Consider the following 16713-nt stretch of genomic DNA (forward strand, 5'->3'; position numbering starts at 1 on the left):
TCTCAACACTGTGAATAATGACCTTTTTCTGTGTGTTGCTATAGTAAGAGGTGAACCAATTATGAGCTACTACCCGTATTCCGTGATGATCCAACTTCTGGTGCAATATTTTGTGATAAACACAATCAAACGCCTTAGTCAAATCAAAGAATATGCCTAGCGTTCGAAACCTTTCGTTTAACCCATAAAGTGCCTCACAGTGAAAAGAAAATATAGTATTTTTAGTTGTTAAACGGCTTCTAAAGCCAAACTGTACATTTGATAGCAAATCGTGTGATATAAAATGATCAGTTATCCACATAACCAGCCTTTTAAATAACTTAAGCAAACACTGATGGCATAGAAATAGGTCTAAAATGGTCCCTTTCTCCCTTTTTATAAGGCGGCTTTACTACTGAGTGCTTTAATCGTTCAGGAAACTGAACATGCGTAAAGGAAAACTTACTAATATGGCTAAATACAGGGCTTACATGTGGAGCACAGCACTTAAATATTCTGCTAGGCACTCCATCATATCCATGAGAGTCCCTAGTCTTCAGTGATATAATTATTGACTCTGTCTCCCCCTTGTCTCTACCACAGAGCAGTATTTCAGACATCAGTCTCGGAAGCGGATGTGCCAAGTGTGTAATATGATTGCCTGTAGAAACTAAATTCCTGCCACCCTTGTTCCTTGACGAGGTTTAAAAAACTCTCTATTGCTGTTGGATTAACTTTCCTACATAGTTTGTAATAAAATGTGACATTTGTTTGAGTGTAAAATATGCGCATCACCGTCTGAAAGGCCATTCACCCTTTTACTAACAGAATGCCCATCTAGTATGAAGAATGAATAAAAATATTGTCAATGGTCGTGCTACTATCCCCTGCACCCTAGCTAGAAAAAAAGCACAGTCAGCATCAGATCATATGAATTTAGCAGATCTACAAACATCATCTTGCTTGTACCATTATATACGAAATTTATATTGAAGTCACCACATACAATTAATTTATGGTACTTCCTATAAAGTGAATCAAGAAATCTCTTTAGCTTGAGCAGTTGGCTGGATCCATACTACCACCGCTCAAAAGATGGAAAGCAATGACCTTGCGGTAGAAGATATTTGTTTCATAGCATAGAAGATGAGTGTGCGCTCGTAGCTCCTCAGGTATGTATTTTAGACTCGCTACCGGTGTGTTGTATCTTATCCCTGAATATTGGCCATTCCTCCGGCGATACCTTACATGGACAAACATAATGTCGCGTGCAGCCATTGTGATATGGTGCCAATAGTTTGACCAAGGCCCCACAGACTTGGGTGATGGTAAAGGGAAGTCCAGACCTCGCACCATGTGATTTCCATCTTTTCATCCAGATGAGCGAACTCATGGAAGAGAGATATTTTCCAACGAGGAAGACATTTACACAACGTTTCTCGAATGTCTCCGTGACCATGTACCTGGTCTCTGTCACAGAGGAGGTGGACAATCGGTAAAACATTTCGAGCTTTATTTGCAGACACTTGGCAAGTAAGTTGAAACACAGTGTCGTGTATCTGCGACACTTTGGTGCGCAGTACAGCATTACTATAATAATTCATAACTTACTTTTTGAAGTCCTCTCGTACTAGGGCAGACGGGAAAGCAGACAAATTGATAAGGGAGTATACTGTTACTTAAAAACCGTCTTGATTGCAAATATTTTTATTCATATGATCGGTTTCGGTTCATTCAGAACCATCTTCAGATCTGATATTTCAGTTACAGGAGTAACCCGTCCAAATGTGAAAACTGCTGGATTTGGACGGGTTACTCCTGTAACTGAAATATCAGATCTGAAGATGGTTCTGAATGAACCGAAACCGATCATATGAATAAAAATATTTGCAATCAAGACGGTTTTTAAGTAACAGTATAATTTCACTGATTGCTGTTGTCCCATAAGACATTATGTCTGTTTTTGCAAAAAATGATAAGGGAGTGAAGTGGAGTTGAAGACATAAGGCAGGTGGACAAAACATTAGTCACCAGTTCATAAAACACACTAATCGATTTGGAACTCTGTAGATGGTACAACTGGAACCAAGTTACCACGTGACGCTACACCACCGACGGAAGTCATGAGAGTGATCGTCTCTGCATCTGCTAGTAGGTTTTATGGCATCAGATATGTCGGTGTAGAGGCATGACAGAATCGCAGACGAGAGCTAATGTTTTAGAACATAACCATGGCTACTGCTGTAAATTTTGTTGGCCGCTTTGGTGGTGTGAAAGCACTGATTGCCCAACATGTCATGAGGGGATACTGCATCAACAATCACCATGTAGCATGGCGTAATAATAGCGGTTGTGATATGATTTTGAACCATTAAGGAATGATGGCGAGTGTCACGCATTTCTGGTAACAGTATCAAACAGTTGCTTTCAGTGAATGTAGGAGCATCTCAATTTGTTTATGAGCGAACATTGCAAAGGAAATTGTGCGCAATGAGCATCTGTATTCGGGTATCTCGCAGTGGTTTATTGGGCCAAGCAATACACAAATTCGGCAGCAGCTGCCTATAGGCAAGTAGTATACTCCAATGAGTCATGATTTTGCATCCTTTTCAGTGACTCAAGGCGCCAAGCTGACTGAAAGATCCCATGAGTCCTTCAATCGGCAATATCGGAAGAGTGAAGTTCAGTTCAGAGATGATGCTGTGACGGTTTGAGGACGGTTTTACCTTTTTTGAATTTTTTTTACGACGAAATGGAGCAATTCCACTTGAAAATGTATATTTTAACGTCCTCGGTGACCAAGACTAACCCTTTGATATACATTGGTAGATGGGACCATTAGTGAGGCGCAGAGACTTGACGTGGAGCAAGAGAGTTCTCTGCTACTACTATGTCTGAGCACATAGACCAGTAAAATGACAGTATTGTGCCACTTGTTGCCTCCACACGAAAGCTCATGGGCCGCGACAACGGAAGTAAACCGTGTCCGTACGGCTACAACACGAAGAAGCCACCTAATGGGAAACAACTCTGGACATCATAGCTGCAACTGTGTGTTCTCGTCTCGCTCCGCGCTGTTACCGCGGGTCTATTTGCTCTCACATCACACAGCCGCAAATAATTCACGAACAACTTTTCCACCAACCGGTATTTAAACTATCGACCGGCTCGTATCTGGTGCACATCTGTTTATTGGTTAGCAGTTTTATATAACAGCTATGCTATAGGGTCCAGAAATATAATTAGGCGCTTTAGAGATCTCACTTCTGCAAATGATAGACCAGAACTTTTCGAAAAGGACTTGTGTTTCATACCAGCCTGTGCCTTTCGCCATTTAAATAAGGTTTTCCGCTTGTAAATGGCCTTAGGCAGAAATCGGGATCGTGTAACAATAAGATAAAAATTATTGTAGTGAAGCAGCGGCAGCATAATTCAAACAACTTACAAAAGAAATCAATAAAGAATGTTGTATTTTGGAGGCGGCCTTTACCCAATGTTGACGGTATACTACAGAGTTGAACGGTTCTCAGAAAATTTACACCACAATCTACATTTAGGATATTCTGTGTGTAAGAAAGCAATCTGCATGCGAATTGTGTTTCCTTACATGAAACAGATTGATAGGAAGAAGTTGTTTTTGCAAGGCTGGTAGTCTAGATAAAGCAACAGTGGATATGTCTGTTGCCACCGATGACGCTGCTGCATTTCTTCCTAGTAGTTAGTATCACATAGGGAAGGGTCTGGCATTTTACTGGTGGCTTTGTTGTATTTCTGTGATCGGATGCTACATTAACGATGGGTTCTGAACATAAGAGAATTATCTCTCGCCTTGAGGCAAAATTTATTTGAAACTTCTTGCATTTTGAAACTTCCTGGCAGATTAAAACTGTGTGCCGGACCGAGACTCGAACTCGGGACCTTTGCCTTTCGCTGGCAAGTGCTCTACCAACTGACCTACCCAAGCGCGAATCACGCCCCGTCCTCACAGCTCTCATTCTGGAAACATCCCCCAGGCTGTGGCTAAGCCATGTCTCTACAATATCCTTTCTTTCAGGAGTGCTAGTCCTGCAAGGTTCACAGGAGAGTTTCTGTAAAGTTTCGAAGGTAGGAGACGAGGTACTGGCGGAAATAAAGCTGTGAGCATGTGGCGTGAGTCGTGCTTGCGTAGCTCAGTTGGCAGAGCACTTGCCCAAGAAAGGCAAAGCTCCCGAGTTCGAGTCTCGGTGCGGCACCCAGTTTTCATCTACCAGGAAGTTTCATATCAGCGCACCTTCCGCTCCGAAAATCTCATTCTTCTTGCGTTATAATTACTTGTGGGTTGAGTTCCCGGGGAAACGTCGGTCGAGTTTAGCAGCAGCAGTTTACTCGTTTTTGGAGATGCTTAACTTACTCCCGCACTGTCGGGCACACTTGAACAACTGCCGTTATAACGGCTAATGGGTTCGACTAATGTATGTGTTGCATCACTGACTCCACGCCTAGCACCCTACTCCATGCTAGAAAGCCAAGTTACTCTACGCCGATTTTCTTACCTAATGGACTCCGTGACGTCGGAAGAGCTGTGCGAGGACAAGGACAGCGTCTCGATGTAGTCGGACATGTCTGAGGTGCCGCTGCTGGTCGAGCGGGAGTCTGGGTACGGCACCACGATGGCGCTGTCTCCACCGGGGCTCTGGAAACCTGCAACACGCGACACATACCAGTCGCCATGGAAGCAAACCGTAGGTGTTCACGACTGAAAAATGAGCTGGTGAGTCAAGAATCTATACAAAATCTATATCGGGTGGTCAAAATGACAGTGACGCAGAAAGTATGTCGTGCAGCTTAACTGAGGCACCTCAAATCACATCATCCACATCTGGGACGGATAATGTAAATTTTGTTGCCTATCTTAAGGCGAACAACTTATTTTCCGTGTCTGTCTTCTTGCTCACACTGTACAACAGAAATTCATCTTTCGTTATACTAAACTAGAAAACTGAAATATCTTCATTACTCTCTTTCTCACGTTTTAGAAAGCAATGGTTCATCACACACTCGTTACACAAAGCTAAAAAACTAAAATATTTAGCTTCATCTTATCAAGTTCTTCATTACTCTCTTTTCCATATTTTAGAACGCAACGGTTCATAACACACTTGCACAGGGCCTCATTCTTGTAGATCTTACGGACTGTTGTGCTTTCCGCATCTGGAATAAGAGAGTTAAAAATTTAAGTCATCTTTCCCCAATTTCATCTGTTGTATACCGTCTTCGATTACATAAGGCCATCTTCTTTTTGTAGGACCTCTTCCTCAGCGACATTCAGGATACACCTTCATTATATTTTTGGACGAGTGAGATTCCTTTCAAAGGCCGAAAATTGTCCATTTCCGGGGCTTTTCCTCTGTTTCGGTTCTGTTTGTAATGACTGAATAATAAGCGCCGTATTTGCAAATGGTTCAACCATTGCCTGATATCTCTGTATTTTTGCGCTCTTTCTTGTTTCAAACGTCTACTATACAAAAGTGAGACTTCTGATTGCCTAAAAATTGTAATAAGAGTATCAGAAAATGAGAACAGCCACAAACTTAAAATCAAGAATTGGGATCAGGAAGTAGAAGAAGCTAAGGAATTCTGCTACGTAGGTAGCGAAATGACCCATGATGGAAGGAGCAAAGACGACATAAAAAGCAGAGAAGCACTGGCGAAAAGGAAATTGTGGGTAAAGAGAAGCCTATTATTATCAAATGTAGGTAATAATTTAGGAAGATATTTCTAAGAATATACCTTGGTGGACAGCATCAATGATGTGGAAAAACTGGAACGTAGGAGAATAGAAGCATTTGAGATGTGGTGCTACAAACAAATTTTGAAAATCGCATAGGCTGATAAGGCAAGGAATATGGACGCTCTCCGGAGAACCAGGGAGGGAAGAAATTTATGGAAAACACTAAGAAGAAGAGGGGATAGGGTGATAGGGCATTGGGTGAGACTTTCGAAAATAGCTTCCATGGTACTGGAAGGTAAAAAATGTAGAGAAATAGACTGTGGAACACATGTAGCGAATAACTGAGGATGTAAGTTGCAATTGCTACTCTGAAGCGAAAATTTGGCACGGGAGAGGATTTCGTGGCGTTCCATACCAAGCCAGTAAGAAGGCGGAAAAAGAGAGAGAGAAAGAGAGAGAGAGAGAGAGAGAGAGAGAGAGAGAGAGAGAGAGAGAGAGAGAGTGTTTGAGACACAGGAAATGCTTACAATTATTTCGGATGATCCTCCAGATACAGCCGTCACCACCCAGCATATATATATATATATATATATATATATATATATATATATATATATATATATAATCCGCTTCCATCTTTTCATTTACTATCATCTGGACGTCTTCATCCCTAACATTTTCTATATTCCAAATCCTTGAACATCAAGCACTGTGCCCCATTTCCCTTGTCTTATGCAATATGTAACATTAATTTCCATTCCTAGCAAGTTATCCCTACCATCAGTGCAGATTCTCAACAGAAGGTCATGACACATATCTTCGTCCTATAGTCTAACCTGATGTTGTAACATTTAAAATATATCCGGTCATTTAAAATTTATCGTCAATACATTACAATGTCAACCAATCCAAAAACAAGCTCCTTTATCATGATTTTAAACTCCTTACGTCATTTTCCTGAATCGTTCCCTCTGCTTTATACACGGTTAACACGAATTAAAGAAGAGCAAATAAAAAGGCATCTTATCATTGAGTCTGTATTTTATGGATGATAACATGGCCTGTGGCAATAGCTTAGAACCTACACATTCCAATAGTAGCATGAGCTTGTCCACAAAGCTAGATGCCTAGCATAGTGTGAGAAATATAATCTATTGGATGTTTTCGATTCATATTAATCAAACCCAAACCATTCTCCTCCTAACCAATGTGTGTCTGCGCTCGCTGTTCGCATATAATTCTGAGCCTCTTTACGTTTCTTGAAGCAGTACTTCAGTATTTCATACCGGAGTCAGGCGACTGAGGCTGCCATAGATTCACATATTGACACACTGAAAATATCTGCTTGATATTAAGGGAAAGTTAGTGAGTTGATTTCGATGCACATCGATGAGGATAGTGCCTCGTAGTATGTGTCTGATGCAGTACCGTTCTATCTGTGTTCAGTCTTCTGTTGTTAAGCAATAAAATTTAAGTTCTTATCATTGAGCTAATAAACTATTTGAAGATCCTCCTCCGTTAGTCCTACATCAGATCATTATTAGGCACTACCGGGGTGACTCTGTCACATGTCAAGTAGAGGTAGAATGTCAGAATTCCCTACATAGAATTTGAAAGGTTATCTCAGACGATGCAGAATTATTCGATAGGTCGGTTGCATATTTTACATCCCACGTGCCGCAAGTGCACATGGTGAACAGTAAACTGTAAAATCGAAACTCACTTGGCCAAATATGCCACACTTACAAAATTCCCTAGCTATTATGCAGTGGTCGATTGAATTGCTTGGAGAAACTCAACGTTTTGTCCCCATCTTCGCAGCACACTCTAATACTAGTTATTATTGAGACAGGGTGTGAGTAGCTAAAGGAAGAAGAACCATTGTTCGACGCAATAGAAGATGGACAAATTACATTAATCCTCGAGGAAGAAAAGGAAAAGAAGAGGTATTAGCTCCATTCTGAATATACAAACAAAATTCATGGGATACCTCTTACTAACGTGTAGGATTTCCTTCTACCCGCCGCAAGGCAGCAAATCGACGTCGCATGGACTCAACAAGTCTTTGGAAGTCCCCTGTAGAAATACAGATCCATATCGCCTCTATAGCCTCAATAATTGCAGAAGTGTTTGCCGATGCAGGATTTTCTACACGAACAGTCCTCTCGACTGTGTTTCATACATGATCGATATGATTCATGTCGGGCGATCTTTCGCTCGAGCTGTCCATAATGTTTCTCAAACAAACTTTGCACAATTGTAGCCAGGCGACATGGCGCATTGCTATCCATAAGAATTCCATCGTGGTTTGGGAACATGAAATCAATAGATGGTTGCAAAGTAGTGGAAGACAACGATAACCAGAGAATGATCGGTTGAATTGGACCAGTCGATCCAATGCATTCCACGTAAAAACAGTCCGCACTACTATGGAGCTACCACAAGATTGCACAGTTGCTTGATGACAACTTGCATCTATAGCTTCGTGGGGTGTGCACCTCATTCGAACCCTACCATCAGCTCTTACCAACTGAAATCTGGACTCCTCCGACCAGGTGCACGGTTTCCCAATCGTCTGACGTGTAAATAACACAGTCACGAGACCAGGAGAGACGTTTCAGGCAATGTCGTGCAGCTAGCAAAGGCACTCGCGTCGGTCATCCACTGCCACAGCCCATTACAGAAAAAATTTCGCCCTGCTGTCCTAACGGATACGTTCGTCGCTCACCCTATATCCATTTCTGCGGCTATTCTAGCAGTGTTGCTTGTCTGTTAGCATTGACAACTCTACCAAAACGCCGCTGCTCTCCAGTACTAAGTGAAGGGCGTCCGCCACTGCGTTTCGTGAGAGTTAATACCTGCCACACTGTGGATCTCCGAACACTGAATGAACGTCCGATGCGTCTAGCTCCAACTACATTCCGCGTTGAAAGTCTGTTACTTCCCGTCGTGTAGCCATAGTAACGTCAGGAACCTTTTCACATGAATTGCCTGAGTACAATGAAAGCACCACCAATGTACCGCCCTTAAAATACCTGGCCTAGGCGACACTAACGCCATCTGTATATGTTCATATTGCCGACTCGTTGTTGGGAGGCGCTGTTTTGAGAATGGCGCCTGGGTTGTGACGTACCTCTGTTCTTGAGGCAGACGGGCACCTCTGCCTCGGCGGAGGTGGACTTGGGGGCGTCCCGGGCCCTGTCCCGGTGGAACTGGAAGGAGATGTCTCGCAGCGGGTCGACCGACTTGGAGCGGCGCGGCAGCGAGGCGTGCAGACAGGCCTCGCCGTCCAGCTGGTCGAGCAGGCGCTGCTGCTGGTGCTTGCGGCTCGACAGCGCCGTCGTCAGCGGCAGCTCGAAGTCGCGCGCCGCCGTCGTGGTGGCGGCCGCCGCGGGCCGCACCAGCAGCAGCGACGAGCACGTCGACACCCCTGAGTCGCTCGAGCTGGACGAGTCGCGGTTGCCCGCCGCCTGCGCCAGGCTCGACGAGCGACGCACCCGCGGCGCCAGACCCACCGGCGGCACCGCCACCGCTGCAATTAAAAAGGTCAGAGTGTAGCGACACGACTACCCTCATTGGCAACCACATAGCTCAATGTCTCGTGTGGGGTATATGTTTCCGCTATTTGAAGCTAAAGCAAGGATAGGTAGGCAGACATTACGACGGAAAACTATTTACGTCATTCGAGGGCTATTCGGAAAGGAAGATCCCAACGTTCGCGAAATAGAAACGACAATGAAAATCTATGTTAAAAAATGGAGTAATGCCTTCAGCTGTATTAAGGTGTTAGTTTTATTGGCAACTACTTCCGATGTTGTTACAACATCATCTTCAGGCCCTAAATACAACATACCAGACATAAACAACCAATGCAACAACAGTAATTATATAATGCATAATTTTAATGAAACTAATTACATTTTTGGTCATTTCCGTTAAAATACCATCACTCTGGACATTAGCCATTTACTTGGCACCACTGAATACAAATGAAGCTGTATATGCACAATCGTTTTATTATAGCTTAATATCAGGTATTAAAAAATGGGAGTACCGGAATATAACAGCTTAAGCGACAGGCAGTTATTCTAATGGATAATAATACAGGCGTGGAACATTGTAAATTATTATTATCTTTATTTTTATTTATTTTTCTAAATAATGAACCATAAAAAGGAGAACATACGCGTTGCCAATCACACATATGTCAAGTAAACTTCATTGTTTACTAGTAGTGAACGGTGGGTAAGGCAGGCTAGAGTTACGTTTGCAGAATTTTGTACTGTCGTCATACTAAGGTAACAGTGGCGTAATTTATTTAGACAACTTCGGTCCTAACACCACGAAAGAAATGACAAAGGAACCAAAAAAATAGTGTGAAACCCAGTTGATACAAGGTAGTCAAAAGCGTAAAATACAAACTAATCAATTTAAAAAAACTATTCATTCCAATAAAAGTACAAGTTAACGTTACTGAAATAATTTCTATGTCGGTGTCTCATCGAAGGCTATGACCAAGGTCTAAAATAATCAATTCCAGTAAGTTTACATGGTCAATAACATGATCAGGTACATGGCATTGCTCTAAATAGAAGCAATCTAGGTAATGTCAGTTGAAATAAACGGTCAAATATGTAACCTATTTGTTGTTCCTCTAATAAATATACACAAACACAGCCACTCAGTAAAATAGATGATGTGTAGCTCATGTATTAAGAATGTGATCTCGTCGAGTGTCAATTCCAGTTAATTAGGATGATGCGCTGAATCTCTGCTTCCTATGGGCAAATAGTGTACTGGACCAATCACTAGTACAACATGGGGATTCATTCATTTTACTTATCTTTACAATTCAGTTTTTGCACACAATTGTTAGTTAAAGCATATCTACTAAACACTGATTTACAAGAAACGAGCATGAAAGTTGGAAGCAGAATCATTTTGACTGTAAGACCAATTTACTGATTAAGACAGACTGACTAAAATAACGGAAGTTGATAATGTACCAAGTATAAGGTCTGTCTAATGAGGGTAAGTTACTCATCAAAATGACAACATATTGAACTCTATACTAGGTATAAGCGGATATAAACACGTGAACTACTATCTTATAGCCAATATTAAACAGCAGACAGTATAATCTCTACATGCGGGGGAGACAGTTAATGTATCGTCAAGCAAGTGGACATTGAATCTACAAAGGAAGCTAAGTCATACTAAAAGTGATCTAACAGTAACACGCGGTAAGCGGACGGAGAAACGGTCGTGTTTCGTTATTATGTCGTGTAGGACGTCTAAGTAGACAACATTTTACAAGTAACTCACCATACTTGTAGATAGCGATCATAAGTGGCTAACACAAGTTAGTCGGTGGTGAGATGGGCGTGTTCCATGCGGAAGGCATGTAGTGACTAGTATGAAATCAAAACTAGTGGTTCACAGATCGTAACTAAGATAACTTCAGCACCAGGGATACGGAATCGAGGAAGTGTTGCACTTGCAGTATAGGGAACCAGACTATTCGACGCAAAAATACACTCATTTTGATAATGGATATACGAAGACAATGAAAATACGTTGAAGACTTGCTCAGTGTCTTTAGCATGCGTATTGATAGCGTCACTTCGCTCTTTTCAGTTCTGAACACGTAAATATACCTAGAATAATAGTGCCCCCTGAGAGGTTTCGCCTGATTTCACGCAACTCTATTTAACGTAACTGTCATGCATTTCGTTTTTCATGACAATTCTCGATCGCACACAGCAGGGGCAAAGGGGACGTCCCATTAGTGTTCTAGCTGAGGTTTTTGATCAATCGTCATACAGCCCGGACATGAACCTCTCTCATGTTCATCTCTGCTCACATGAATCTCTGGCTATGTAGGCAACACTGTTCCATCTTAGATGATGGAAGGAAAGCACAGGCGGCTGGCTTCTATGGCGAGGGTGTGCTATCAAGTATCGATACTATCCCACAGCGTATCAGCGAATAGCAAGTAACCATCTAACGCCGACAGTGATCGCGTGAGATCTGCGGATCCAATGTAACACACCCGCTGAGCCATGATTTCAGCAGCTCTGGAGTACGAGCACCCTCTGCTGCCACGATATTGGACGCCCGGTGGCAAACACACGCCCACTCCCACTTGGAGCCTCGACGCGATGACACAATCATTCGTGTAGTAGTACAGCGAGTCCCGTATGTAAAGTTGGATAGCTGGATTCTGTTTCTTGTTGCTTACTTGTAATGAGCCTTCGTAAGCTTGGAGGAATACAAGAAATACGACGACTGTTGACGCCTCACTCTGTAGCCCACCAGTGCTTACCATTGTGTACGAAGTACACAACAGAGTGTATCGGAAACTTGGTACAATGCTACGAATGTCTACGCCGGAACGGCAACTATGTAGAGAAGTAGGTAGAAAGAGCAGTACAGTACAGCAAAAACATTTTTTTTATCATTACTGTGGTTTCCATATTGTGACTGATCCGACCTTACTTTACAAACAGCCCTCGTCGTAAAAGAGGACTTTGATAACCAAATTTTGTAGTTGATGCTGTCTCAGAAAAAGCAAGGGCAATACGCACCACTGCAGGGACGGACAAGGCCTCTAAATGACTGTAGGGAACAAGAACGAAGCCGTTTAACACGACTATTGCTTGGTCCAGTAAAGCAAGTGCGAAAGGAGGTGGCTACAGCGTACCTAAAAGAATCGGAAGAATCAGCGAAATATACGTCAAGCGCTCTGATCCATCACCATAATGTCTTGATGCAACAAAATATTGCTGGACCCGTCAGGAGGCCAATCTGGTACCGAATATTCCACAGTGACATTTTCAATTTGCAGAGGGGTGTGCTATGATATGAAACTTCCTGGCAGATTAAAACTGTATGTCGGATAGAGGCTCGGAATCGAGACTTTCACTTTCGCGGAAAAATGCTCTACCAATGCTTTTTCCGCGTATCGCCAGTGGTCATCTCACCATAATTTTTTCTTTCTTTTTTTGGGAGTCTGATTGCCCGGAAGCCTATTCAGGTATTTTTCAGAATGGTGAAAAAAGATTTTGGTTTGATGTGGACGCGGAACTGCTACGTTGAACTTCACAACCTACAGCTCATGGTGCCTTTCCCCTCCTTATGCAGCAGGAAGGAACTGTCACAGTCAGGGAGAAGATTATGAACGACTTGGTACCATGATTACGCTACTTCCATCGGCAAAATGCGTAGGCTTACATTGGACCAAACATCTTTTCAATCTCTCTCGCGACAGGGACTTCACAGGGGAAGTCCAGCGACATAACAGCATTTTGACTGAGAGGTGGGAATGAGAAACAATATCAACTAACATCAATAAAAAATTAACAAATATGACTTAATTTATTATTTATCCCACCAACGTCTTCCGGAGGGGTTAAGCTCGAAGGTCGAAGAGAGGCAAAGAGGCGAGCTGTAAGTGACTGGGGGACGCGAATAAACGTTAAAACAGTGCGCCGAAGAAATAAACCAGAAGCCTTGACCCGAATATCAGGGAGGCCCAGAGCTACCACCAGCTGGGCTTTCACCATAACTTCATAGCGCACACAGTAAACAGAATTTCGCCAGATAAACTTGTCCGATAATCGTTGTAACTTCCGTGACACCGTAGCTCAAATGGGAATAACTTTGGCAACAAAACAGGGTTTGGTCAAGACGTATAGTTTCCAAGGTCCGAACATTATGAAGCAACGAGAGGGCGTGACGTTCGTTCTCAAAGATCGCTCCTTCAATCCTGTCCGTGACGGACTTTCAGTTCAAAGCAGCCATCTTCACCGGACAACGACGAATAATACCACCCAACGATCGATGGCGGGCGACCGCGTGAAATTCCCGCAAATTGAGTAACCGACACTTCCAGCCGTTAATCTGCGTACGGACGAAAGATAAACCTTGCTCCCAATAACGACCAGCCACCCAATCGAGCAACTATGGACCACAATAAAGGTTCCAGAAATAGTACGAATAGAGACTTAGATAGGCGACTCCCACGCAGGACACCTCCACACCCTTCTATTCGTGGGTGGGGGCGGGACGTGGGGGGGGGGGGGCGGCGACAAGACGACCATTCAAGTCAATAGACACGTGAATACTAGTAATCAGAGACAAGAATATCCGTTGTGTAGCATCAGTAAAACCAACAGTCGCCAACATTAGCATTAGAAAATAACGACTAACTCGCTCCAACACACAATTAAAAAAAAACGTATAGCCTCCGACACAGGAACAGGGAAGTAATCGAGATGAGATCGCGATATTTAGCAAGTGCAGACAGCAGAATGTAGCCTGGGAGACAGTTTTGATAACGCGCGATAGTGTCTACAAGCATAACAGACAAACGACTATTTAAAGCGCGCGCTACGATTTTATAATCAAAATTTAATAGCTTTATCGTTGGAACCTGATCCACGGACAGACGTCCCGTCCTTTTCGAATTAAAACAAATTTTTCGACCTTAAGCGAGGGCGGAGTGTATACCCCTTGACTTCATTCATCATAGATGTTATCGTATCTCCAATAAGAATAAAAATTTCTTTCGGAAATCCACAAAACACGGAGATTTGAGGGAAGCAGAGCGAGACACAATATCAGATACCTTATCAAGGTGGAAAGCTGCCTAAAACTTCTCGTGGAGAGCTGTCGTAACAACGGTAAAAAGACGAGAAGTAAAATTAGCAATCGGTATTCCGTCTGATGCAACTAATAACGGGAAGATTCAAGCATTATATCAGCTTGCGACGACCACTCAAGGTCACCAATAGAAATAATTATAGTGAGACAAGGCCTTTGAGATCGAATTTTATGAAAAGAGGCGACAATTCATACTGGACTAGGAACTCAAACGAAGACCATCCAGCTGTAGTTCTTTTGAGTTTCAGGGGTGGCATCTTCACGCAATGAACTTCCACAACTCTTAAACTGACGTCTCGAGTAGTGTCATAAGGCCCACGAAAGACAGCATAGTAAAATTCCTGAATCCTCCACATTCAGTCGTTTACCAGCTCTAAAACTTATAAGTGCAATACAAAGCCGAGGTTTGGCAATTGCAGCCCATACTTTGGAATAGCTTGCCCGCCCCCACACGGCAGCGATGGCATCATGCAGATCGGGGTTCACCAGATGTAAGATAGTTAGATTCCAGGCAGGGCGATAATAATGTACCCTCTGCGGGACGCGGTTAAGAGTCATTGAAACAGCACACAGGTCAGTGAAGCTGGAATGATTTACAAAAGTTGCCTACACACGGAGGTAGACAAATAAATAAGGTCCAGTCGACTACTAGAAGTAGCTGTGAAGTAATTTAAACACGCTAACGTGGGATATCTGCAGATCCAAGCATCCTATAGACTTACCGACGCCAGCATATCATGAAGTTCACGACAGTAGCTACAACTAGTAGTGTGATACACATGACGTAGGTCGCATTAAAAATCTCTGAGCACGACAATTTTTTCGAGGATACTGACGAAATAAATAAATGACATCTTCCTTGTAGAAGCGCGAGCGGTCATTTGTAGGACCGGATCCAGACGGAGCATAAGGAAAAATCAAGGTGAGATCGTAAAAATGACTCTCTGCGACCCAACCGTGTTTAAAAGCCCGTCATCGGAATAGTGTAGTAGATCTGGCACGGTCGTGCTTTACAGCGGCTCTATTCCGTTGACGGACTTTGAAACATTAAAAAACATAGAACACCCAGGGTGTCAAAACACTTGCAACCACACAACATCAGCTTCAGAATCATAAATAAATTGTCGTAACGTAGCAAGCCGTAATAGAGAGATTATCTTGTTAAACATTTAGGGTAGAAACGTACACGCCTGCATTAGTTAACGCATTTAAGGGATGAATGTACGACTAGAAAATAATTTACGCCACACGTCCTGCTCTCCACGCACCAGCAGACAGCGGATTTAAATCCTCTTCACCAGAAGGTACAGATTCGATGCTATATTTTGTAAGACACTCAGGTTGAAAACGGTGTTTCACATCTTTTCGTGACGACAAAACCTCTTGACGCGCAAGAGTGGGGGCTCATAATGCTCCGTTGCCGTACGGGAATGGACGTCCCCACTCCATTCAATGGAAAGCTAGACTCACAACCGGGAACGATGAATATTGTCAGGTAAGGAGAGACCGGCAATGCTGCGTCTTAGGCTGTCTGCGTCTTCTGAGTACCCCTAAGAGAATCCGCAGTGACCTGTTTTCTAATCATATCATATTAAGGAATGGATGGCACTGCACAAGAACATTGTAAAGGCAGAGGAGCAGACGATGTTTTCGTTAACTCCTCGAAATCCACCGGAACAAACGTTCTTATGGTTAAAGTACAGGACGCAGATGCAACATCAACAAAATCAGCCTCCTCATCTCTGTCGAAACCAGAAGCTCAATTAACTTCAGTATACAAAGCATCACTATATGAAGAAGCACCCTGCAAAATCACCACCGTCTCAGAGAGGTGATATTATGTATGGTGACTTCAAAATCTTTATCATCCTGAGTCATCCGGCATTAAACGGTGTTACCAGTGCCGCCGCTGTAATGGCAGCGGGCACCGCATCTGAACGTAGCGGTAACGACGGAAAGTTGCAAGGAGTGGGGGTGAAATATTGCACCAATGTCTTCTAAACGTGACGTACTGATAGCAGATTGCGAAGACACTAATTTACTCAATGCCAACGGACGACGTTTTTCGTAGGCTACTTTAAAAACGTAACACGGCGCGGACAGCTGGATCTTTGGTGGCTATTTTTATTACAACGGAAGCAACTTCCTCCTTGTCCTGCACACATAACATGAATCCGGTGCCCACTAACATTGAGTTGTGAAGTAATATTCTTTTGAACGCACTTGAATGGTTCGGATACCACTGTAATTTTCAAGCGATGTTGAGCAGACTAGCGTTCTCGCACGAAATTCCGGAAGACTCCATAGGTAAGCAACTCCACCATAAGAAATAGTTTCTCCATTTCGGTTGGGAGATGGTA

The 16713-nt window shown here is 43.0% G+C and overlaps 1 protein-coding gene across 1 annotated transcript in view; it reads right to left on the reverse strand.

Moving 5' to 3' along the window:
* The window catches only part of LOC126335602 (uncharacterized), a 375101-nt gene that overhangs the window by 20853 nt on the left and 337535 nt on the right, over positions 1-16713 (reverse strand). The window contains exons 13-14 of the mRNA XM_049999055.1: positions 8823-9221; positions 4512-4659 (exon numbers count right to left, since the gene is read on the reverse strand). Coding sequence (XP_049855012.1) covers positions 4512-4659; positions 8823-9221 — 547 coding nt within the window. The remainder of the gene's footprint in view (positions 1-4511; positions 4660-8822; positions 9222-16713) is intronic.

The sequence above is a fragment of the Schistocerca gregaria genome, chromosome 2, assembly GCF_023897955.1.
Source record: "Schistocerca gregaria isolate iqSchGreg1 chromosome 2, iqSchGreg1.2, whole genome shotgun sequence".
Classification (NCBI taxonomy): Eukaryota; Metazoa; Arthropoda; class Insecta; order Orthoptera; family Acrididae; genus Schistocerca; species Schistocerca gregaria.